The 25,236-nt window shown below is 38.9% G+C and overlaps 1 protein-coding gene across 1 annotated transcript; it reads left to right on the forward strand.

Moving 5' to 3' along the window:
* Positions 1-22,880: 22,880 nt before the first annotated feature.
* LOC110798985 (uncharacterized) lies at positions 22,881-23,606 on the forward strand. The gene is made up of 2 exons (XM_022004186.2): positions 22,881-23,073; positions 23,161-23,606. The coding sequence occupies exons 1-2, from the start codon at positions 22,881-22,883 to the stop codon at positions 23,604-23,606; spliced, it is 639 nt and encodes a 212-aa protein (XP_021859878.2).
* Positions 23,607-25,236: the final 1,630 nt, after the last annotated feature.

The raw sequence follows: 25,236 nt of genomic DNA on the forward strand, positions 1-25,236 counted from the left end.
AGACTGGGTTTGGTGCTCTTTCTTATATTGAGCTTGTGGGGACGATTATGGGATGACCAATCAAGTAACGATTTCATGCAACATTTTTTATTAAAAAAATTATTAACAACATTGAATAAAAAATAATAGTCCATGTCAACTAGCTTAGTAAATAAAGTACCGTAAAAAAAGCGGATTCAACGTACTAATACCATTTGTCGTTTTGTCTTTTGTGACTCTCTCTCTCTTCACCAAAGTAAAAATGTAATACACCCTCCGTCCCAAAATTATCTTCCTACTTTCCTAAACGAGCGTGCATTTCCTAATTCCTTTGTCGCTTGATGCCTGCTCATAAACATAAAGTAAGATTAGTCATCCTTATTATGTCCAGAGGTATTTCTCGGTTTCAGAATTCAACTGGTCAAATAAACAAATAATCATAGCCTATGATTCATCTGAGCATGGCCATGCGTTTTTCAGTTTCTAGCTCTTCGAGTGGCCTTGTACAACTTTCGGCATCTCATCCCGATTTATGGGAGGACAATCCCATCTTGTGATCTTGAGGTTAGACTTCGTTTGATAGGTGATTACCTGAGCATTGCCGTTATAGTCTCCTTTTACGGTGCGACGCTTCACAACGTCAAAGTAATCAGTTCTCAAACAAGTAATCTCAAATCACCCAAGTATTGAGGATTAGTGTCTAATAATGTAATGAAATTTACTTATGACAGATTGTCATCTGTTACAGTAAAGTTTCATAGGTCTGTCCGATACTAATCTTATCAAGTAAGTATCTATGCAAATGATTGCGACATTGCCATGTCCACATAGTTCAAGAAACATAACTACTAGTCATCTTGCATTCTAGTCGTCTAGCGTTTTCTATGCGTCCACCTTTATAGAAAACTTCCGACCAGGGACCATTTTCAACTTTTGACATTCAATCTCACTTGATATATGACATTTCTTAGTCACAGGACTGGTCCTGACAGTCTATCTTGAATATATTGTCAAAATGAAAGGACTCATTATTTAATACTAAACCAAGATTAAATGGAATATGAAATTACATTTCATATATGATAGATGTTCAACCTGAATGTTTTACAACCATCGGCTTCGAACCCATCTTTAAAACAATTAATGGAATTCAAAACTATGTTTGACTTCCAGTGCCACAATGTGAGTGTTGTATTTCACTTGTTGCATAGGTTTAGTTATCATGCTTTGCCAATCTTAATATCCTTTTCATCGAATGCCTTTCAATAGGATGATCAGATCTTTTGAGTATGTTTATTTTGTGATCTAGTCTTTCTTGCTTCAAGAGTGGTTCTACGCATTTTGCAATGAAGAACCATCAAGCCAGCAGACATGTGATCTACCCAAGTTTAGTGAAGAACTCTTTAACATAAACAACTCTGTTTCATTGCTTCTTAGGCAATAATTACTTTTACTTCAACTGTATAGGTTGCTAGTGATGCTTTGTTTGGATTTATTTATCCAAGCAGTTCACAGATATGTGGAAGACGTTCCATTTGTATCTCTAAACATAGAAATTAATGTTTAATTTCCCACGCAACAACTCATGGTCTTCAATCCATGTTGTCATTTCAAAACACGATGCTATGTAGCTCGCCCTTGCCAATGGTTAACTCCAAAGGGATCTTGCTTGATCCTTTGCCAGTGTTTATGCGTGTAGCATCATTATTTAGCATCTATCTTCATTTCCTTGAATCAAGAACTATTCTTATGTACCTTTTCAAGTACCATAAGTTTTTCTTGATCTCAGCCTAGTTGATCTTTACTTAGACCAATAGAGATTGGTATATGTTTGTCATACATAAAGTCATACGATACATTTTTGGCGATCCTCATATTATATCATACATGATAAATTCTTTTGCAGATTTATTCTTAATTGAATTCTATTCATGTAACTTTAGCTATCCAATTTCAATAGATACTGAATCCAGCTAAAATTCTTTGACATATAATATAGGTGAAGAATCTCATTAGATTTTTTGATGGTTAACTTAGTAAATGCTTATACATAGTTCAAACATCCATTACTTAGATTTATTCATATGGGTCGAATATCTCCAATGTAGTCTTTCGTGTTTGGATTTAGTAAATGTCATTACTTAATCTAAAACAATATTATAAGATCTTTGTAAATATATCTTAATACCCAGTATGTACTAAGTTTCGCTCTGGTCCATCATTGATGAATAATTTCAAATCTAAGTCATTAGCATTTGAATGTTATTTCACAATAGAGAGATATGTGTGTGATACACATAGGACCAATTAAGTTTTATGTACTCCCACTAAACTTCTTATTCATGTATATTTTATGAAACTAAAGTACTTATTAGTATCCTATGTCAAAAAAAAAGTACTTATTAGTTTCACTAAAATACAGTTCCAATTCCCAATTGCTTGCTTAATCCATACCCGAATTTCATAAGCTAGCGTTCATTTTAAGCATTATTTGGATCCACAAATCCTATGACATACCATGTACATTGTTTCTTCCAACATTTTATTGAGGAAGATGTTTTGTTATCCAATTGCAATATGTACCAATATGCTATCATTGCTTGATTTACAGACATGAGCAATACGATTATGCATGAGGTTTCAACACAATCCATGCCATGAATTTACTTGTAACCTTTAGCAACTAATCTATTTGTGTGAAGACACGCTTCCATGTTTGATTGTTTTCATCCTTAAAACCAATTTGCAACCAATAGGTGTTAATCTATTCTTGCAAATCAACAAAATTTCAATTTTGTCATCAAAACATTGATTCTGTTTTATGGCCTTTAACCATTTAAATCATTTGAGCCTATATATTGCCTCTAACCATTTTAGGGAATCTATTTTCGTCATAGCTTTCTTATAAGTCACAAACTCATTACCATTCTTGATAATAGTTTGACTGTAAGTTGTAGGTTTCTTCACTATCTAATAGAAGATTCTCATAGTTTCATTGATCTGAACTCTATGCCTACATAGGTATAGAACATCAAACAATAGAATATCAACAGACACTTGAAAGTCCTTTGAATATTTTGTTCTCCTTGAAGCACTTGTAAAGTCTTCTAAGAGATGTCTATTCTTTAAAGCCACTTCTAAAGAACTTCGACAAGCCTCCGGAATTTCCGTTTATGTTTGTTGTTCGCCTCGAAGACTTTCGAGGTCTATTTTCTCCCACTTATCATTTTGGAAATAAATCTCCAAAAGGACACTATTTCGAGCAAACAAACATTATGTTCTCAAAAATCCGTGGTAGAAACAATACCCTTGTGTCTCATTTGAATAAATCACAATGAAACATATATCTATACTTGGGCCTTAGTTTGTCGAATAACAAACACTAAGCTCCCACTGAGTTTAGCAACTCCTTAGATATATATAATTGAAAAAGTATTATGAAATCATTTTTCAATAGCTTTGACGAATTTGGTTTAGTTTGCTGGTAGTTGAGCATTTTGTTTTAGAAATTATAGGAAAATTCTTTATGGTCATCATTGATAGAATCAAGTACCAATTGATTTCGATCATTCCAATTTAGATATACCATATCTTATGGAGCTCAATCGTGAAATTACAACACACAATCATTGATGATCATTCTTGACTTAAGTAGTCATCAACATGATCTAACGTAGCTCTTTATGATTTCTTGCCAAGTGGATTTTATACTTCTGAATCTTTAAACTAGCCAAACAGATTCAAATTTATATCACATTGAGTAAGTAAACCTTAATTCACCCTAATTTAGGTGAAATAATAAAGTCATAAAATCTTTCTTTATCTTTGAACTCTATTGTTTAGGTGTTCTAACAATAGTTCATATCTTTTGTTACTTTCAACAAGTAAGACTAGCTTGTCTTGAATTGATCTAGAAATCAATCTACTTTCAAAAGTCCATCAAAATAGAGCTTTTGAATGTTAACTTGTTGACATGGTCTAAGCAACAATGCTAAAGGTTTGTGGAACTCAAATCAAGAGATTGATTTGAACCTAGTAAAGTTCTTATTGTTAAAGAGTTGTTTGTTTTAATCAAGCATACATGACTCAACCCGTAAATGACCATTTCATTCAAATAAACAAACAAACATTGTTTTTGTTTTTCTTGAATGTGAGTCTTTCTGTGTTTGAAGCAGAAATTTAGGTATGTTGATTATGGAACAAAATGACTTAAAACAAACTAGATGACCCTACAACTAATGTAGCAATGCCATGCTTCATTTCCCACTTGTAGGTTATTAGTGTATCCTAGCTTCCATCATTTGAGTTATTACCAAAGTAAGAACCTCAAGAGGTATATGATACCAAGGAAGTTTGATTGCTAGGTCACTTCTCTTTAAACATAAACTTATAAGTAGAAAATGAATTGTAAATTCCTTTTCACTTGTTCCTTGTTTTCCTATTTCTTGTACCATTTCTTATAGTCTTAAGAATTGACTTCTCTAGTGTTGACTTTTATACTTTGTTAGACATGTCCAATGTCACTCCAACAAAGGTCTTACCATTTTATTTATGTTGAATATTTTTCTTCAACTAGATGATCTTACCAAAAGCTTCTAAAGTTCTCTAAGCATCAATCTATTTGAATGTCTAGGGACTAAACTCATTCGAGAATTAAATGGACAAATATATTAGGTTGTTAACCATTGGTAAAGCTGAGCGTTTAAACTCAATGCTTTATGATCTCAAAACTACATTGCATTTTGAATTCACAAGCACCAATCAGTTTGCCATTCGACTTTGATGCTCGAAAACAACCATAAAAGCCGCTAAAAGAAACGTACATTTTAAATTGCTCACTTTCTCTCATTTCCGTGAATCGTTCTTGGATTCACTACCAATCGAGGAAATTTACTGTTACCTTTATAAAAGGATTTACTGCAGTGCAAGATATTTAATTATAAACAATAGTTAAAACATACATTGAAGCATGCAAAGTCTAAACATTTATCATAAGTAATAACTTGAAAATTAAAGCAATCATGCAATTTAAACAAGTCATTGGCATTTTATTCGACATATTTAGTTCCGGCAGGTTTGAATAAAATGAATCCAAGACCCCAAAATCATTGAAAAATTAAGCACAATTTGACTTAATTCTAAAATATTTTAGGTAAGCAAATCCTTTGCTAATAGTCTAGAAACTACTCTTGGTTGATGGGTACGTCTAAGAACATATTAGGTAAACCTATCCAATTTTCCACGACATAAAAGGACTCCTTACTTATATCGTTGAGTTTTACCAAAACTAACATGTACTCACAACTATTGTGTACCTAACCCCTTTAGAATCAATAAGTAATACCTCGCTATGGCGGAAAACTATTACTAGATTGATGTAAAGGTTATCCAAGTAAGCGTTATTTTAGAATGACACCTTTTAACTCAATTTTAAAGTTTGGAACTTAGGGCTCTTACTATGTTGGTTAGTTTTAAGTGAACTAAAATCCTTAATCATGCAACATAATCAAACCACAATCTCATGCATAATATCAAGACATATTTAAAGCAATAAATATCTTAAAGCATGCATAAGATTTAAATGTGATCTAGTATGACCCGACTTCATCTTCAAGCTTCAACTTCAAACTCCGTCTTGAAAATGGATTGGAAACTCCGTCTTGAATTTCACCATGGGAGGCGATTTTCTTCAAATGGGATATGCTATATTTAAACTAATTGCAACTATTTGATGGTACGCATACCATATTTAAATAGAAACTTTGGTGCATTAGACCAATTTTACATTCAAATTAATGGTACACAGACCATATTTACTATCCTATTTGGGCCATACTAGTCACTTTCCACAACCTGCAAAACAGTACATTTACAATATACCATTCATCCATTCATTTATCAATTAATGGACCACATAGCAAGTTAGTAGAAAAATATGCATCACATAAACATTTGCGGCAACTAATCAAAGGTTCCAACAATCTACAAATTATTCAACCTTATTAGTTCTAATCGAGTTGTTTTAACCTTAAAGACCTAATCAAGAGTTTAATGATTAAAAGCTCCCACTAAAACAAAGAATTTACATGCTTTACTAATTTTAGACATAAAATTGTATTTCCTAGTCCAACCGAAAACTTACATATTTAATTAAAATTTAAATCTCACATAAATTTTTTAAATCCCTTTATCATTTTCCGGTTGATTAAAATTAATTAATAATAATTTTACCAAGGTTTTAATTTTATTAAAATAATTAGTATAAAATAACTTATAATAATTAAATTAATCAAAATTAAATTCCGAGAAAAATTAAATTACGAAATTAAATTTAATTAAAATCGTTGTTCAACAGAAAATTGAAAAACAAAACGAAACAAGTTAATCAGCCAAGGCAAGGCCCATGCCTCCCCAAGGCTTGCAGTTAGGGATGTCAGTGGGGCGGGTTTCGTGGGAGACCCGCCCCGCATCCGCCCCAAGTAGGCGGGGATGGAGGTAGATTTGGTGGGTGGTGGGGCGGGGATGGGTATAAAAGTCGTACCCGCCATGGGTGATGGGGCGGGTGTGGATTTTGTGTTGAATCCGCCCCATCCCCGCCCGCCCCGCTCCATCCCCATCCGCTCCGCCGCATCCCCACTCGTCCCACTTTATACCCGCCATGGGTGATGGTGCGGATGTGGATTTATTTGTTTGTAAGTGATAATATGAATTTAGATGAGACTTTTAAGTTTTTTTGTTTGAATTTTCTTTGTTATGGCGGATACTTTTTTTCGATTATATATGTTACTTTTAGTATATGGTACTTTTTCTAAAGTTAATTTTTCATTACTCCGTATATATGACAAATATTTGCTAAATGAGAAAAATTAGGAGGGTATTGGCGCGGGTATGGGGCGGGGGTGAGATGGGGATGGATACCCAGGCGGATGGTGGGGCGGAGATGGATTTTAGTTTGTACCCGTTGGGGTGGGGATGTGGATTAATTTTGTACCCGCCATGGGTGATGGGGCGGGGGATAGGGATGAAAAATTTAGGTGGGGAAGGGGATGGAGGGACCTACATTCGCATCCGCCCCGCCCCATTGACATACCTACTTGCAGTGTCGCAAGAGCCATCGCACAATCATGCCCTCGCCAGCACCTATTGGCTCGACGCCATCGTTGGTTGCCGCTGCTTGCTTGCTTGGTTTGCGCGCATGGCACGAGGGCATCCATCGATGCCTCGTCGCCATCGCTGCTGGGCACAACGCGGGCTGGCAGACGTGCATGGCTCGAAAGCCATCGCTTGCTGCCTCGACGCCAGCTCTGCTGGGCTTGTGCACGCGTTGCCCTCTACCCTAGCTCGATCACCCACACATCACACACTGCACAGGCGCAATGCCCGCGCGCGCGTGTACGTTCTTTGCTCGCTACCTTGTACCGCATGGACGACGTGCTCCCTTGCTCGTCGTCGCATGCCCATAGTATGCAACACCCCTTAAAGGTAACACTTAGCTTCCGTTGCTTCGTGCGTGCAAGATTGTGAACGATTCATAAAAATCAGAACTTTTATATTTAAATTTAACGACAAATTAATAACCAATACTAATTTCATTAAATTTGGGCGAAAAATTGAAAATTTATTAGTCAAATTAATTTCCGATTACATGATTTCTTAGGGATTAAAATCTAGGTCATAAAATTATAAAAAATTTCAACTTTAACAAATTTTATGGTGGTTTTTAATCATATGATCCTAATTAAATTATCAATTAATTATGAAATTCAAAACAAATTCTAAATTATATGAAATTCAACAAATTAATTATAATTACAAATTAGGTTGTATAATTAACAAAATTAGACCTTAAAATTGTTAAACATATACAGTAGGTCAGTCATAAATTCAAGATTTACATACAAGAGTCGCAGATATTTAATTTAACATCATAAAAATTACAAATTTTGCATTCGGAAAACTAAAACCTCCGAAAAGTCATAGTTAGGCTTCGAATTTGGGAGTTATATGTTCGGCATCAAATCTTTGTTTTTTGTTAAAATTTTAAAACATCGTTTACATGCGAAATTCACTATAAAACATAAGATTTCGACCATTATCGACAAAACTAATCCTGCGAACATATAATCAAATAATCGCACGAATTTGCAATTAATTACAATCACGAAATTAATCACCCCTTTAATTCATTGCAAATTTATAAAATTTAATCCATGTTAACTCTAATTGACTATGGAATTAATTAGAGGATCGTGATACCACTGTAGGGTTATGAATAACACAAACAATATAATTCATGCTGAAAAACCATAAAGCCAAGAATCCAAATTAATTTCCACATAGTCAATTAGCATAATTTAGGTTACATACAATGTGATGCGTGCCTTCCCTAGCTGCTCCCGAACCGAACAAGAAAAAGTTTTTAGAGCTCCAAGTGTCTCCCCTCCATAGAAAGTCCGCCTTAGGTTCAACCAACTAGGATATTACTTAAGGTTTTATGCACTCGGTTTAGGCTATAAACTATGCTCTCCCTTGAACACAATGTATGTAAAGAATATGTTTTTTATGTGTATAAATTATGAGGGCTAGCCTCATATTTATAGGGTAGGAAATAAGGAATTTGAGTCTTACTAGGAAAACAATTACCAATTCCATTAGGATTGAAATTCTAAACCAATTAAAATTGTAGCAAGAATTAAACACTTAATTAATTCAATTCTAGTAGGACTAGGAAAACTAATACTTAAGGCCAAAGTTACTTGGCGACTAAGTAAACAGACTTTTCTTGAAGCCCAAGACGAAGCAACCAACGCAGCCACAAGGGCCACGCTGGCGCGTGTGCCAGGCTAGGCCCAAACGTAGCCGCTGCTGGCCCAAGGCCCAGCGCGCTGAAGTTTGGCATTGGCGGGCTGCTTGCCTTGGCTTGCAGATGCTTGCCTTGGCGTGCTCGCGGCCCATATCTCTCCAGGCCCATTGCCTATGGCTGGGCGCTGGCAATGGGCTTCGTGCTCAGTGTTGTGCGCTCGGCCTCGTGCTTGTCGAGCGATGGGCCGGCTCCCTTGTCGGCTTGTCGCTCGTCGAGCTTCCGATTCGTTTTCCGATTCCGGAATCTATTTCCTCTTCGAACAAATATTTACGTTTCCGTTAATATTTTCGATTCCGGAAATAATTTCCTATTCCGACAATATTTCCGATCCCGGTAATATTTCCGTTTCCGGCAACATTTCCGATTCCGACAATATTTCTATTTCCGATAATATCTTCTGATACGAACCATGTTTCCATTTCCGGAAATATCTACGTCTTGGATAATATTTATATTTCCGTCATGAACCATATTTCCGTATCCGACAATATCTTCATTTCCGGAATATTCTTTACTTTGCCTTTTGATGATTTCAGCTCCCACTGGAACCGAGATCCGTCATTTCCGAATGATCATAAATAGAGTACTTAATGAATAATATATTCACTTAAATACTTAATCCGTTCACGTACTATTTGTGTGACCCTACGGGTTCAGTCAAGAGTAAGATGTGGATTAATACTATTAATTCCACTTGAACTAAAGCGGCCTCTGGCTAGGCATTCAATTCACTTGATCTCACTGAATTATTAACTTCTTAATTAATACTGAACCGCATTTATTAGACTTAGCATTAAATGCATAAATGCAAACTTGGATCAAGGGCATTATTTCCTTCAACATCTCAGCAGAAAACTCACATTTCTCAATTCTATCTTATTCTGGCCTATTTTACTATAAATAGGGGATCTAAATTCCGAAAAATAACACAAATTCCTAGCCTAAAACCCTAAGATTGAGTATTGAACGAAGCTTTTCTCTGTCCCGTATTCGGGTGTCTGCCGCATTAACACTCTATTAAGCAGACTCTGCCCGCATGACCACCTGGATTAGTCCAAATACTGCCGAAGGCTTCCGAAGTCCTAACCCAATCCTAAGCCTAAAACATACGAAAAGTCTGGAAGAATCCGGTCCCGCAGTCAGTCAGTCATCTGAAAGTTCGAAGGCCAAGCGGAAAGCTAGCAAAGTCAAGTGATAGGTGTTCCTGAGAACCGCAGTATAGCCTACGCTATACTGGAACCTAATCAATATTTTACAACTTTCATCACCATATAAATCTGTTCACTTTTAATCTGTTATATTACTCACGCCTAAATCAGGTAATTCTTGGACAAACCGGTTTATTGCTAGGCACCTTGAATTAACCTAAATCGGCGTTTTGACATTTGTTTAGTAATATATGTGCATTAAAATCAATCCAGCGTAGTAATGTAGCATAACGCATGTCCCGTCGTCGTCGCATTGGACTAGTAAGGACCACCGCGTGGGCTAATGCCAGACACTCCCCGTATTAGTAAACATCCCCTGAATTCTCAATCTCTGCTCCGCTTGATGTACATTGAGAGATCTCCACACCAGGGATAACAAGGGAACCTATGGCCGTTGTGAGTCAAATATGTTTGCACTCCATGCATATCACGATAACTAGGTTTTGTCAGTTTTCTTAAACTGAATGGAGACTCCTACAGACTAGTAAAAAGAGGCTAACGCCCACAGTTAGTTCCTATTTACTTAATATGCTTGCCACATCCAGAGAAGAAAAGTTGTGCGGGCTGTATACTCTTTTAGAGGCGCCCCGTCGTCCGCTGGAGACAATATTGAAATAATTTGTGCAAGTAGTGCATCGGTGAGGAAGCCGTATAGCAGAAATCGAACGCTATGCCACAATTATTTCCTTATTAAGTTGGGACAACCTGAATATTCAATGTGACGAATGATCGCGAAAGAATCGCATACCGAATCTCGGCTTCCTTGGCATGTTTCGTCTTGGAAGTCCAGACTAAGGACACCTATCAGCCCGAGGGTGCACGCGCTTTAGAAGTTATCCACTCGATGAATTCGCAATGTAGTACATCCACCAAAATTGAACCGCTTATCTCCTAAATCCATTCACGGTATATGCCACTCCAGCACGTACCAGATAGGCCTTGATAAAATTCGTCATGAACCTGGATACTCTGACAAGGGGCTGTTGGGGGATTAGCGATAGGTTTGGTACACTTTGACACCCAAGCCTATTGAACCTTAGAGACTAGCATAAACTAAATGCGCATCGTACTCGAAATCATTCTTGTTGTTAGTTTAATGTAGATTCTTACGTGCTATGTGAAAATAATCAACCAGGCGCTCAGTGTAAGGTGAACAATGCTTTCAAAATCCCAAAATACGCTCTAAACGTCGAAATAATATTAAAACTACGAATCAGAGACAAAATTCCGCAACCAGGAGACCAATGCCAGAATAAAACAACGCTGCCTTAGCCAGCGTTAGAAAATTCCAGCGCGCAGACTTTATGCGCAAGAAATTTCTAACGCTTGCAAGGCTGCGACGAGGAAACCAAAAAGCTATAATGGCCAGCACCAGAAACATCAACGCTGACCGGGCTTGCGCTGGAAAATTCCAGCGCTGCACTAGTGCGCGCTACTATTTTTCAGCGCACGCCTGCTTTTTCCTCGCATTTTAAGCCTACAAATAAGAACTTGAAAGTTAAGGGTCTAGTTTATCGTGCAACCAATTCGAAAGACCAAAATACGCATCTGCCTTAAGCATTACGTAGGTCTGGCTGAAAATACCCATTACAGAACACATGTTCAAAATTGCGCCGTAGGTATTCTCACAAAATTAAGCCTCATTAAGTCAAAGTTAACCAAAATCCGCACAAGATTTTACCAATTAAGCTCCAAGGCCAGTCCGCACAAATTACTTTTAGTTTACGCCATAATGCTGAACTTTTGAATGCACAAACGCTCAAACACAGGGCATAGTTTGGTAACATTCAGGCTACGGAACAAAACTGGCTAAAAAGGGCTAACTGCACAAACACCTGCAGGCGCTGGAAATTTCTTGCGCCCAACAGGCAAGCGCTAACTCCGCCTGTGAGTGTCGCGTATGCGACATTCACTGCCGGTCCCAAGCCCGGATAAAGGAGGAGGGTGCGGTAGGTTGGTGGCGGCCAACAATAAAACTAAGCCACATATCATGACATAAATCGATAATGGAATATCATGGGGGCGTCCCCTTCTCAGCGATGCGCTACACCTCTTAAGCCCGGGTGTAGTGAAATATATGTGAGGGTTGCTAGGTCGTCGCCCAGAAGCGGCGCACCACCCCTACACCTATGGGTGGTGTCAAATATGGAAGGGTGCGCTACACTTTCTAGGCCCGAGTGTAGTGGATAATATGCAAGGGTTGCTAGGCCGTCTCCCGGAAGTGGCGCGCCACCCGAGGGTGGTGTTAACTATCCAAGGTTTCATGGTAAGGGCAGGGGTAAGGGTAGTAGGTGTTAGGTTATGATACATATGACAATTCATAAATCATGCGGAAAAACCATAAACCCAGGAATACATATTATTTACACATAATCATTTAGCATAGATTAGATGCATACTCTTTGTTGCGTGCCTTCCCTAGCTGCGCCCGAACCGAACAAGAAAAAGTCTTTAGGACTCCAAGTGTCGTCCCTCCGTAGATAGTCCACAGCACGTCCGGATCCGCCTTAAGATTGACCAACTAGAATCGCCCTTAAGGTACTAGAAAATTTCGGCAATTTGAGCAAGATGTGTGTTTGAATTTTCTCTCAAAAAACTCACTTTTGAATACTTTGAAACTTGTGTTATAAATTGTGAGCCCTAGCCTCATATTTATAGCGGTATGGAAAGGGAATCGAAATCCTATTCAGATACAAATTAATCAAACCTAGAATCCTACAAGAACTCTAATTTAATTAATTTATCAATTAGAATTAGGAATTTAATCATTAACCGAACTCTGCATGTTTTAGGAAACGTGCACGAACACAAACACTTGCACACACACGCACGACAGCCACGATGGGCCTCATGCGTGCGCGCGAGCAGCAGCCCACTCAGCGCCCGCGCGCGCTGCGCGCTGCGCGCGCTGTGCGCGCTGTGCGCTGCGCGTGCTGTGCGCGCTGTGCGCGCTGCGCGCTGCCTGCTGGGCCTGGCCTTGCTGTTTGTGCGGCGCGCTTGGCTTGCTGGGCGATGGCCTGGCTTCGTGCTGGGCCTCGTCCGGCAGGCCTCGTCCGATGCTTATTCGTACGATGCGCTTCCGATTAAATTTTCCGATTCCGGAATTCATTTCCGATACGAACAATATTTAATATTTCCGATTCCGGAATTAATTTCCGTTTCGAACAAATATTTAATATTTCCGTTTCCGGAATTATTTTCCGATTCCGGTAATATTTCCGATTCTGACAATATTTCCGTTTCCGGCAATATTTCCGATTCTGGCAATATTTCCATTTCCGATAATATTTTCCGATACGTACCATGTTTCCGTTTCCGGCAACATCTACGACTTGGATAATATTTATATTTCCGATACGATCCATATTTCCGTTTCCGGCAATATCATCGTTTCCGGAGTATTCATTTCTTGCCTGTGACGATCTTAGCTCCCACTGAAACCAAGATCCGTCGGTTCCGAATATTCATAGATAGAGTATCTAATGCCATTAGATACTTGATCCGTTTACGTACTATTTGTGTGACCCTACGGGTTCAGTCAAGAGTAAGCTGTGGATTAATATCATTAATTCCACTTGAACTGAAGCGGCCTCTAGCTAGGCATTCAGCTCACTTGATCTCACTGAATTATTAACTTGTCAATTAATACTGAACCGCATTTATTAGACTTAACATAGAATGCATACTTGGACCAAGGGCATTATTTCCTTCAGTCTCCCACTTGTCCTTAGGGACAAGTGTGCATTTCCTAATTCCTTTGTCGCTCGATGCTTGCTCTTGAACATAAGGTAAGAGTTGTCATCCTTATTATGTCCAGAGGTGTTCCTCGGTTTCAGAGTTCAACTGATCAAATAAACAGATAATCATAGCCTATGATTCATCCGAGCACGGCCATGCATTTCACAGTTTCTAGCTCTCCGAGTGGCCTTGTACAACTTTTAAGCATCTCATCCCGATTTATGGGAGGACAATCCCAATCTTGCGATCTTGAGATTAGACTTCGTTTGATAGGTGATTACCTGAGCGTTGCCTTTATAGCCTCCTTTTACGGTGCGACGGTTGGTCAACGTCAAAGCAACTAGTTCTCAAACAAGTAATCTCAAATCACTCAGGTATTGAGGATTTAGTGTCTAATAATTTAATGAAATTTACTTATGACAGACTTTCATCTCTTACAGTAAAGTTTCATAGGTCTTGTCCGATACTAGTCTTCCCAAAGTAAGTATCTATGCAAATGATTATGACATTGCCATGTCCACATAGTTCAAGAAACAGAACTACTAGTCATCTTGCATTCTAATCGTCTAACGTTTTCTATGCGTCCAATTTTATAGAAAACTCCGATTAGGGACCATTTTCAACCTTTGACATTCAAGTTCACTTGATAGACATTTCTTAGTCACAGGACTGGTCCTGACAGTCTATCTTGAATATATCGTCAAGTTGAAGGGACTCATCATTTAATAAACCACAAATTAAATGGAAAAATGAATTCCTTTCATTTATTGTGAATGATTAACCAATAATGTTTTACAAAGATTTAAACTCTAAAACTTTAAAACATTAAACAGAGACATCAAATCCATTCTCCAATATGCTTGATTCCCATAGCTGCAGTGTGCGAGTTGTGCTTCGCTTGCGGCAGAGGTTTAGTTAATGGATCTGATATGTTGTCATCAGTTCCAATTTTGCTTATCTCGACTTCTTTTCTTTCAACGAACTCTCGTAGAAGGTGAAATCTACGAAGTACATGCTTGACTCTCTGGTGGTGTCTAGGCTCTTTTGCCTGTGCAATAGCTCCGTTATTATCACAATACAGGGCTATTGGTCCTTTAATGGAGGGGACTACACCAAGTTCTCCTATGAACTTCCTTAGCCATATAGCTTCCTTTGCTGCTTCATGTGCAGCAATGTACTCCGCTTCAGTTGTAGAATCCGCAATGGTGCTTTGCTTAGCACTTTTCCAGCTTACTGCTCCTCCGTTGAGGCAGAAGACAAACCCAGACTGTGATCTGAAATCATCTTTGTCGGTTTGGAAACTTGCGTCCGTATAGCCTTTAACAATTAATTCATCATCTCTACCATAGACCAGGAAGTCATCTTTGTGCCTTTTCAGGTACTTCAGAATGTTCTTGGCAGCAGTCCAATGCGCCTCTCCTGGGTCTGACTGGTATCTGCTCGTAGCACTGAGTGCGTACGCAACATCCGGGCGTGTACATATCATAGCATACATTATTGAACCAATCAATGATGCATATGGAATCCCATTCATTCGTCTGCGCTCATCAAGCGTTTTTGGGCACTGAGTCTTGCTTAGAGTCATTCCATGAGACATGGGTAGGTAGCCTCGCTTGGAGTCCGCCATCTTGAACCTATCAAGCACCTTATTGATATAAGTGCTTTTACTAAGTCCAATCATCTTTTTAGATCTATCTCTGTAAATCTTGATGCCCATATGTACTGTGCTTCTCCTAGATCCTTCATCGAAAAACATTTCCCAAGCCAAATCTTGACAGAGTTCAACATGGGAATGTCATTTCCGATGAGCAATATGTCGTCGACATATAATACTAGGAAAGCAATTTTGCTCCCACTGACCTTCTTGTATACACAAGATTCGTCCGCGTTCTTGATGAAACCAAAGTCACTGACTGCTTCATCAAAACGTATATTCCAGCTCCTGGATGCCTGCTTCAATCCGTAGATTGATTTCTTTAGCTTGCATACCTTTTTAGCATTCTTTGGATCCTCAAAACCTTCAGGCTGTGTCATAAACACAGTTTCTGTTAAAACGCCGTTTAAGAAAGCAGTTTTGACATCCATCTGCCATATTTCGTAATCGTAATATGCAGCGATTGCTAACATTATTCGAATAGACTTTAGCATTGCAACTGGTGAAAAGGTTTCATCGTAATCCACACCGTGGAGTTGCCTGTAACCTTTTGCAACCAATCTAGCTTTGAAAACTTCAAGTTTCCCATCCTTGTCCTTTTTCAGTTTGAAAACCCATTTGCTTCCAATGGCTTGGTAGCCATCTGGCAAATCGACCAAATCCCATACTTGGTTTTCAGACATGGAGTCTAATTCAGATTGCATGGCTTCTTGCCATTGCTTGGAGCTAGGGCTCGTCATAGCTTGCTTGTAAGTCGCAGGTTCATCAATTTCAAGTAATAGAACGTCATAGCTCTCGTTCGTCAAAATACCCAAGTACCTTTCCGGTTGAGATCTATATCTTTGCGATCTACGCGGGGTAACATTTCTAGATTGACCATGATTCTCACCAGATTCTTCTAAAGATCTCTGAGTTTCATCTTGAATGTCATCTTGAGCATTCTCTAGAGTTTGTTGTTCGACTCGAATTTCTTCGAGGTCTACTTTTCTCCCACTTGTCATTTTGGAAATGTGATCCTTCTCCAAAAAGACACCATCTCGAGCAACAAACACTTTGTTCTCAGATGTATTGTAGAAGTAATACCCCTTTGTTTCCTTTGGATAGCCCACAAGGATACATTTGTCAGATTTTGGATGAAGTTTGTCTGAAATTAATCGTTTGACGTATACTTCACATCCCCAAATCTTAAGAAAAGACACATTTGGAGGCTTTCCAAACCATAATTCGTATGGAGTCTTTTCGACAGCTTTAGACGGAGCTCTATTTATAGTGAGTGCAGCTGTATTTAGTGCATGTCCCCAAAATTCTAATGGAAGTTCGGCCTGACCCATCATTGACCTGACCATGTCTAGCAAGGTTCTGTTCCTCCGTTCCGACACACCGTTCCATTGTGGTGTTCCAGGAGGAGTCAATTCTGATAGAATTCCACATTCTTTCAGATGGTCATCAAATTCATAGCTCAGATATTCACCGCCTCTATCAGACCGCAGTGCCTTGATCTTCTTGCCTAATTGATTCTCTACTTCACTCTGAAATTCCTTGAATTTGTCAAAGGATTCAGACTTATGCTTCATTAGGTAGACATAACCATACCTACTGAAGTCATCAGTGAAAGTGATAAAGTAGCTGAAACCACCTCTAGCATTTGTACTCATTGGTCCACATACATCTGTATGGATTAAACCCAATAGTTCATTTGCTCTTTCTCCAACTTTAGAGAAAGGTTGCTTTGTCATTTTGCCAAGTAAACATGATTCGCATTTACCATAATCCTCTAAGTTAAATGGTTCTAGAATTCCTTCCCTTTGAAGTCTTTCTAAGCGTTTCAAGTTTATATGGCCTAATCGACAATGCCACAGATAGGTGAGATCTGAATCATCCTTTTTGGCCTTTTTGGTATTTATGTTATATACTTGTTTGTCGTGATCTAATAAATAAAGTCCATTGACTAATCTAGCAGATCCATAAAACATCTCTTTAAAATAAAACGAACAACTATTGTCTTTTATTATAAAGGAAAATCCCTTAGCATCTAAGCAAGAAACTGAAATGATGTTTTTAGTAAGACTTGGAACATGGAAACATTCTTCCAGTTCCAAAACTAGCCCGGAGGGCAACGACAAATAGTAAGTTCCTACAGCTAATGCAGCAATCCGTGCTCCATTTCCCACTCGTAGGTCGACTTCACCTTTGCTTAACTTTCTACTTCTTCTTAGTCCCTGTGGATTGGAACATAAGTGTGAGCCACAACCTGTATCTAATACCCAAGAAGTTGAATTAGCAAGTATACAGTCTATAACGAAAATACCTGAAGATGGAACGACTGTTCCGTTCTTCTGATCTTCCTTTAGCTTTGGACATTCTCTTTTGTAATGGCCTATTCCATCACAATAAAGACAGCTTGATGTGGACTTGTCCTGCTTTGATTTAGCATTGCCCTTGGACTTTCCACCTTTCTTGAATGGTCTCTTTCTAGCCTTGAGTAAATCTTTGGCTTCACAGTCCAGTACTATTTCAGCCTTTCTGACAAGGTGAATAAATTCTGCAACTGTTTCTTCTCTTGGTTCACTTAGGTATAGTTGCTTGAAGCGACCAAACCCACTGTGTAGTGAATTGAGCAAGACAGAGACTGCCATCCTTTCGCTTATTGGTGTTCCTAGTAGACTTAGGCGATCAAAATATGAACACATAAGATCCACATGGAACCTCAGTGGGACGCCTACCCTTTGTTTAGTGCGAAGGAGCTGAACATGTGTTTCTTGGACCTCCATCCTATAACACCTGTTGGGAGAACTAACCTTTAGACCAGACATTGATTCAATCAACTCATGGACGTTCAGGTCCCTGTCCTCCGTACTTCCACGACAGATATCCCTCAGATTCTTGATGAGCGTAAAAGGTTCATAGGCTACAAACCTTCTAGCCCAATCATCAGGGATATTGTTCAGCATGAGACTCATAACCTTTTTGAGATCCGCATCCCAGGCGTAAAACCTCTCAGGGGTCATGTCTCTGGCATAGTAGCTTGGCATGGGATGTGACAGTACATACTCAAGTCCATTGAGTTTGACTATTTCAACTAGCTTAGCTTCCCATTCAAGAAAATTTGTCAGGTTCGGCTTGACCATAAGCTCAGAACCCATGATGATGTTTTGATTGTTGTTTGCCATATTAAAAACTACAATTGAAAAGAATAAACAAATAAATAACCATTCACAGTTTCTCTTAATAAACTTAAATTCTAGCATACATGCATAATTCAATGTTTATTAAGCATTTTATTCAAGTTATGTGTTCCGGCAGGTGTGAATAAAATGATTCCAAGATCCTAAAATCATTGAAGAACTAAGCACAGTTTGTCGACTTAATCCTAGAACATCTTAGGTAAGCAAAAGCCTTTTGCTAATAGTCTAGAAACTATTCTTGGTTGATAGGTACGTCTAAGAACTTATTAGGTAAACCTATCGAATTTGCCACGACATAAAAGGACTCCTTACTTATATCGTTGAGTTTCACCAAAACTAACATGTACTCACAATTATTTGTGTACCTTGCCCCTTTAGGACCAATAAGTAACACCTCGCTGAGCGAAAACTATTACTAGATTGATGTAAAGGATATCCAAGCAAGTGTATATTTTGGCATGGCACCTTTTAACTCAATTTTTAAGTTTGGAACTTAAGGCTCTTACTATGTTGGTTAGATTTTAAGTGAACTAAAATCCTTAATCATGCAACATAATCAAGCTTTTGATCTCATGCATTTTAAGACATATTTAAAACAATAAATAACTTAAAACATGCATAAGATATTTGTGATCTAGTATGGCCCGACTTCATCTTGAAGCTTTGACTTCAAAGTCCGTCTTGAAAATCTCCGTGGGAGGCACCATTTTCTTCAAATAGGATAAGCTATAACTAATTACAACTATTTGATGGTTCGTAGACCATATTTGAATTGAAAAATAACTTTGGTACTTTAGACCAATTACATTCAAATTAATGGTACGCAGACCATATTTTCTATCCTATTTGGGCCATACTAGTCACTTCATAACCTGCAAAACAGTACATATACAATATATACCATTCACCCATTCATTATCATGAATGGCCCACATAGCTGGTTAGTAAAACACATTATGCATCACGTAAACATTTGCAGCAATTAATCAAGGGCACCAATAATCTACCAATTATTCAGTCCTTATTAATTCTAATCAAGTTGTTTTAACCTTAAGGATTTGTAGACCTAATCAAGAGTTTATGACTAAAAAGCGCTCCCACTTAAACCAATAAATTCATATGCTTTACTAATTTTAAACATAAAAATGTATTTCTAGTCCAACCGGAAACATACAAATTTAATTAAAATTTAAAGCTCATATCAATTTATAATTGAATCCAAAAATTTAATTTAATTTCAGTCGTATTTAAATTAATTCATGATTTTAATTTTAGTAAAATAATTAGAATAAATAACATTTATTATAATTATAATATTCAAAATTAAAATCCAAGAAAATAATTCAAATTATTAATTTTAAAATTAATTAAAATTACGTGAACTGAAATTTTCAAATTAAACATTCAAAACGATCTAATCGTAATGCAAACACCCTACGCGTTGCACGCCCATGTGCCGTACGCACACAGCCATTGCTGGCCATGTGCGCGCAGCCCATGCGCTCGTCGCATAGCTGCTGCTTCCCTATCGCAAGCCTCCGCACGCATTGGTGCTCGCTGCGCGCGCCAGCGCTCATCGCACGCGAGCTATCGCTCGCAGTGCGCGCGCGCGACATCGCTCGCTGGGCGCGCGAGCCATCGCTCGCTGGGCGCGCGACATCGCTCGCTGGGCGCGCGACATCGCTCGCTGTGCGCGCGAGCCATCGCTCGCTGGGGCGCGACATCGCTCGCTGGGCGGGCGACATCGCTCGCTGTGCGCGCGAGTAATGCTGGGCGCAGCGCTCGTGGCACGCGAGCTTGCGCTCGCTGCGTGCGAGGCTGCGCGCTCTTGTGCGAGGCAGCGCGCGTTGTGGCGCAGCTCGCTTGCTGCCCACACGCGACTGCCTTGGCTCGCTCTTCGCCCATGCCCATTCGTTCATTGCTCGTGGCACACGACACAAGGCAGGGCTGCTGCCTTGTGCTCGTGCACTACGCCCTTGCTCATTGCATTCGTGCCGCACGGGCGACGAGCTCCCTTGCTCGTCGTCGCATGCCCGCATTATACAACACCCCTTAAGGGTAACACGAAGCGTCCATTGCTTCGTGCGTGCAAGTTTTATGAACGAATCGCATAAAATTTAAAATTTATATTTAAAATTAATGACAAATTAATAAATAATATTAATTTCATAATTTTAGGGCGAAAAATCGAAAATTTATTATCCAATTGATTTCCGATTGATATGGATTCAAGTCTAGGTCATAAAATTTAAAATTTATCGTAAATTTATAATTTTTATGGTGGTTTTTAATCATAGGTTTCTAATTAAATTACAATTAATTATGAAAATCAAATTAATTCTAAATTATTCTAATTTTCAACAAATTAATCATAATTACAAATTAGATTGCATAATTAACAAGACTAGGCATTCAAACTTGTTAAACATATGCAGTAGGTCAATCAAAAATTCAAGATTTATCAACAAGAATCGCAAATATTTAATTTAACATCTTAAATTTACGAAATTTTGCATTCGAAAAACTAAAACCTTCGAAAAGTCATAGTTAGGCTTCGAATTTGAGAATTCTGGGTTCGGCAGAAAAATACTTTTTTTGTCAAAATTTTAGAATGCCTTTTACATGCGGAATTGACACAAAAATTACTCAATTCGGATGAGTAACGAAGAAACTGCCGAAAAACTGCGTACGTATAATTAAATAAACGCAATTTGCAATTAATTAACAATTACGAAAATTAATCACCCCTTTTAATTCTTGCAAATTTGTAATATTTAACCATGTTCATGCAATTTAGATTATGAAAATAATAAGGGGCTCGTGATACCACTGTTAGGTTATGATACATATGACAATTCATAAATCATGCGGAAAAACCATAAACCCAGGAATACATATTATTTACACATAATCATTTAGCATAGATTAGATGCATACTCTTTGTTGCGTGCCTTCCCTAGCTGCGCCCGAACCGAACAAGAACAAGTCTTTAGGACTCCAAGTGTCGTCCCTCCGTAGATAGTCCACAGCACGTCCGGATCCGCCTTAAGATTGACCAACTAGAATCGCCCTTAAGGTACTAGAAAATTTCGGCAATTTGAGCAAGATGTGTGTTTGAATTTTCTCTCAAAAAACTCACTTTTGAATACTTTGAAACTTGTGTTATAAATTGTGAGCCCTAGCCTCATATTTATAGCGGTATGGAAAGGGAATCGAAATCCTATTCAGATACAAATTAATCAAACCTAGAATCCTACAAGAACTCTAATTTAATTAATTTATCAATTAGAATTAGGAATTTAATCATTAACCGAACTCTGCATGTTTTAGGAAACGTGCACGAACATAAACACTTGCACACACACGCACGACAGCCACGATGGGCCTCATGCGTGCGCGCGAGCAGCAGCCCACTCAGCGCCCGCGCGCGCTGCGCGCTGCGCGCGCTGTGCGCGCTGTGCGCTGCGCGTGCTGTGCGCGCTGCGCGCTGCGCGCAGCCTGCTGGGCCTGGCCTTGCTGTTTGTGCGGCGCGCTTGGCTTGCTGGGCGATGGCCTGGCTTCGTGCTGGGCCTCGTCCGGCAGGCCTCGTCCGATGCTTATTCGTACGATGCGCTTCCGATTAAATTTTCCGATTCCGGAATTCATTTCCGATACGAACAATATTTAATATTTCCGATTCCGGAATTAATTTCCGTTTCGAACAAATATTTAATATTTCCGTTTCCAGAATTATTTTCCGATTCCGGTAATATTTCCGATTCTGACAATATTTCCGTTTCCGGCAATATTTCCGATTCTGGCAATATTTCCATTTCCGATAATATTTTCCGATACGTACCATGTTTCCGTTTCCGGCAACATCTACGACTTGGATAATATTTATATTTCCGATACGATCCATATTTCCGTTTCCGGCAATATCATCGTTTCCGGAGTATTCATTTCTTGCCTGTGACGATCTTAGCTCCCACTGAAACCAAGATCCGTCGGTTCCGAATATTCATAGATAGAGTATCTAATGCCATTAGATACTTGATCCGTTTACGTACTATTTGTGTGACCCTACGGGTTCAGTCAAGAGTAAGCTGTGGATTAATATCATTAATTCCACTTGAACTGAAGCGGCCTCTAGCTAGGCATTCAGCTCACTTGATCTCACTGAATTATTAACTTGTCAATTAATACTGAACCGCATTTATTAGACTTAACATAGAATGCATACTTGGACCAAGGGCATTATTTCCTTCAGTAGGATGCGTTTTGGGACTTGGAACATTGGCTCTTTGACAGGGAGATTAGTTGAAGTAGTAGAGGTTATGAGAAGGAGGAGAATTAACATAGTATGTTTGAAGGAGACTAAGTGGGTTGGAAACAAGGCAAGAGAAATAGCTCTATGGGGTTATAAGCTTTGGTATTCGGGAAAAACTAGGGGTAGGAATGGGATAGGTATCCTTATTGACTGAGAATATATTGATGATGTAGTGGACGTGTCCCGAAAGAGTGATTGAATTATGAGTATTAAGCTTGTGATAGGGAATGAAGTTGTAACTATTGTGAGTGCCTATGCACCACAAGCAGGACTAGATGCTTCAACTAGACAAGAATTTTGGGAGTATTTAGAAGAAGTGGTGCAACGTGTCCCTAAAAGTGAGAAACTGATCATTGGTGGGGATCTCAACGGACATGTAGGCTCGAGTCGCGATGGATTTGAAAGAATTCATGGTGGTTTTGGGTATAGGGATCAGAATGAAGCGGGAAACGCTATTTTGGATTTTTCATTGGCATATGACTTGGGTATAATGAAAACATGGTTTGAGAAACGAGAATCTCACCTAGTAACCTATAGGAGTGGAGATAATACGAGTCAGATTGACTTATTTTTAGTAAGGAATGCTTTGAGACAGTGCTACACCAATTGTAAGGTGATTCCAGGTGAGAGTATAACAACCCAACATAGACTTGTGGTACTTGATTTTTGAGGTAGAAGTTATATAAGGAGAAGAAGACCACTAGGGGAGCCTAGGATCAAGTGGTAGAAACTTCAATGGGAGCAACAACTAAAATTCGTGGAAAAGGTGGCAAGTGAAGGTATTTGGGCCGTGGATATGGATTTGGTAATTATGGACAAGAATGGAGCACACCATAAAGGGATTGACGAAAAAGGTCCTAGGGGAATCTAAAGGAATCATGCCACCAAGTAAGGACTTATCTTGGTGGAACAAAGTTGTGCAACAAGCTATAAAGAGCAAACGAGGATTCTATAAAGAGTTGGGAAAATGTAGAAGTGATGAGAACTACGAGAAGTACGAGGATGCTAAAAGGGAAGCAAAGAAGGTCGTAAGAGAGGCTAGAGCAAAGGTGAATCAGGATCTTTACGCAAGATTGGATACAAAAGAAGGGGAAAAAGACATCTATAGACTTGCTCGATTGAGAGATAGAAAGATGCGAGACATCGGGAGGATTAAATGTGTGAAAGATGTTGATCGAAAATTTTTGGTGGGAGATAAGGAAATCAAGGATAGATGGAGGTACTACTTTGATAACTTGTTCAACGGGGATCAAGAGCGCGATATTGGGGATACAAATATCCCTCAGGATATGGTTAACCTAGACTTTATGCGAAGAATTCAAAAGAGAGCAGTCGAAATGGCACTGAAAAAGATGGGACGTAAGAGGGCAGTGGGGCCTGATGGTATACCTATCAAAGTCTAGAGATGTTTGGGAGAGAGAGGAGTTGTATGGTTAACAACTCTTTTCAACAAGATTTGGGGAAGTAATAGGATGCCATTAGAGTGGAGGAAAAGTACTATAATCCCCTTGTACAAGAATAAGGGTGATGTCCAGGATTGTGCCAACTATCGAGGAATCAAACTAATGAGTCATACTATGAAACTTTGGGAGCGGATTATTAAGCAAAGATTGAGGAGAAATGTGAAAATTTTGGAGAACCAGTTTGGATTTATGCCTGGGAGATCGACTATGGAGGCCATTCATCTTATAAGGCAACTAATGGAGAATTATCGGGATAAGAAGAAGGATTTACATATGGTTTTCATTGATTCGGAGAAGGCGTATGATAAGGTACCAAGGGAAATTCTTTGGTGGGCATTAAGTAGGAAAGGAATTCCAAGGAAGTATATTGATATCATCAAGAACATGTATGAGGGAGTTAGCACGAGTGTGAGAACTAGTGTTGGTAAGACCGAAGAATTCCCCATTACCATTGGAGTGCATCAAGGTTCGGCACTTAGCCCATTTCTTTTTGCTATAGTCATGGACGAATTGACGAGGTCAATCCAGATGGTATACCCTGGTGCATGATGCTTGCAGATGATATTGTGTTGATTGATGAAACAAAAGAAGGAGTGGAAAGTAAGTTGGAGTTTTGTAGACAAACTTTGGAATCTCGGGGTTTTAGGCTGAGTAGAAACAAGACGGAATATATGGAGTGTAAGTTTATTGGAGTCCAAGATAGAGAGACAGGGGCGACTACCTTAGATGGGAAAATTGTCCAAGGCTCTAAAATGTTCCGTTATTTAGGATCTATTATCCATAAGGATGGAGAATTGGATGGCGATGTGGCCCATATATTCAAAGCAGGTTGGTTGA

This window comes from Spinacia oleracea, chromosome 4 (genome assembly GCF_020520425.1).
Source record: "Spinacia oleracea cultivar Varoflay chromosome 4, BTI_SOV_V1, whole genome shotgun sequence".
Classification (NCBI taxonomy): Eukaryota; Viridiplantae; Streptophyta; class Magnoliopsida; order Caryophyllales; family Amaranthaceae; genus Spinacia; species Spinacia oleracea.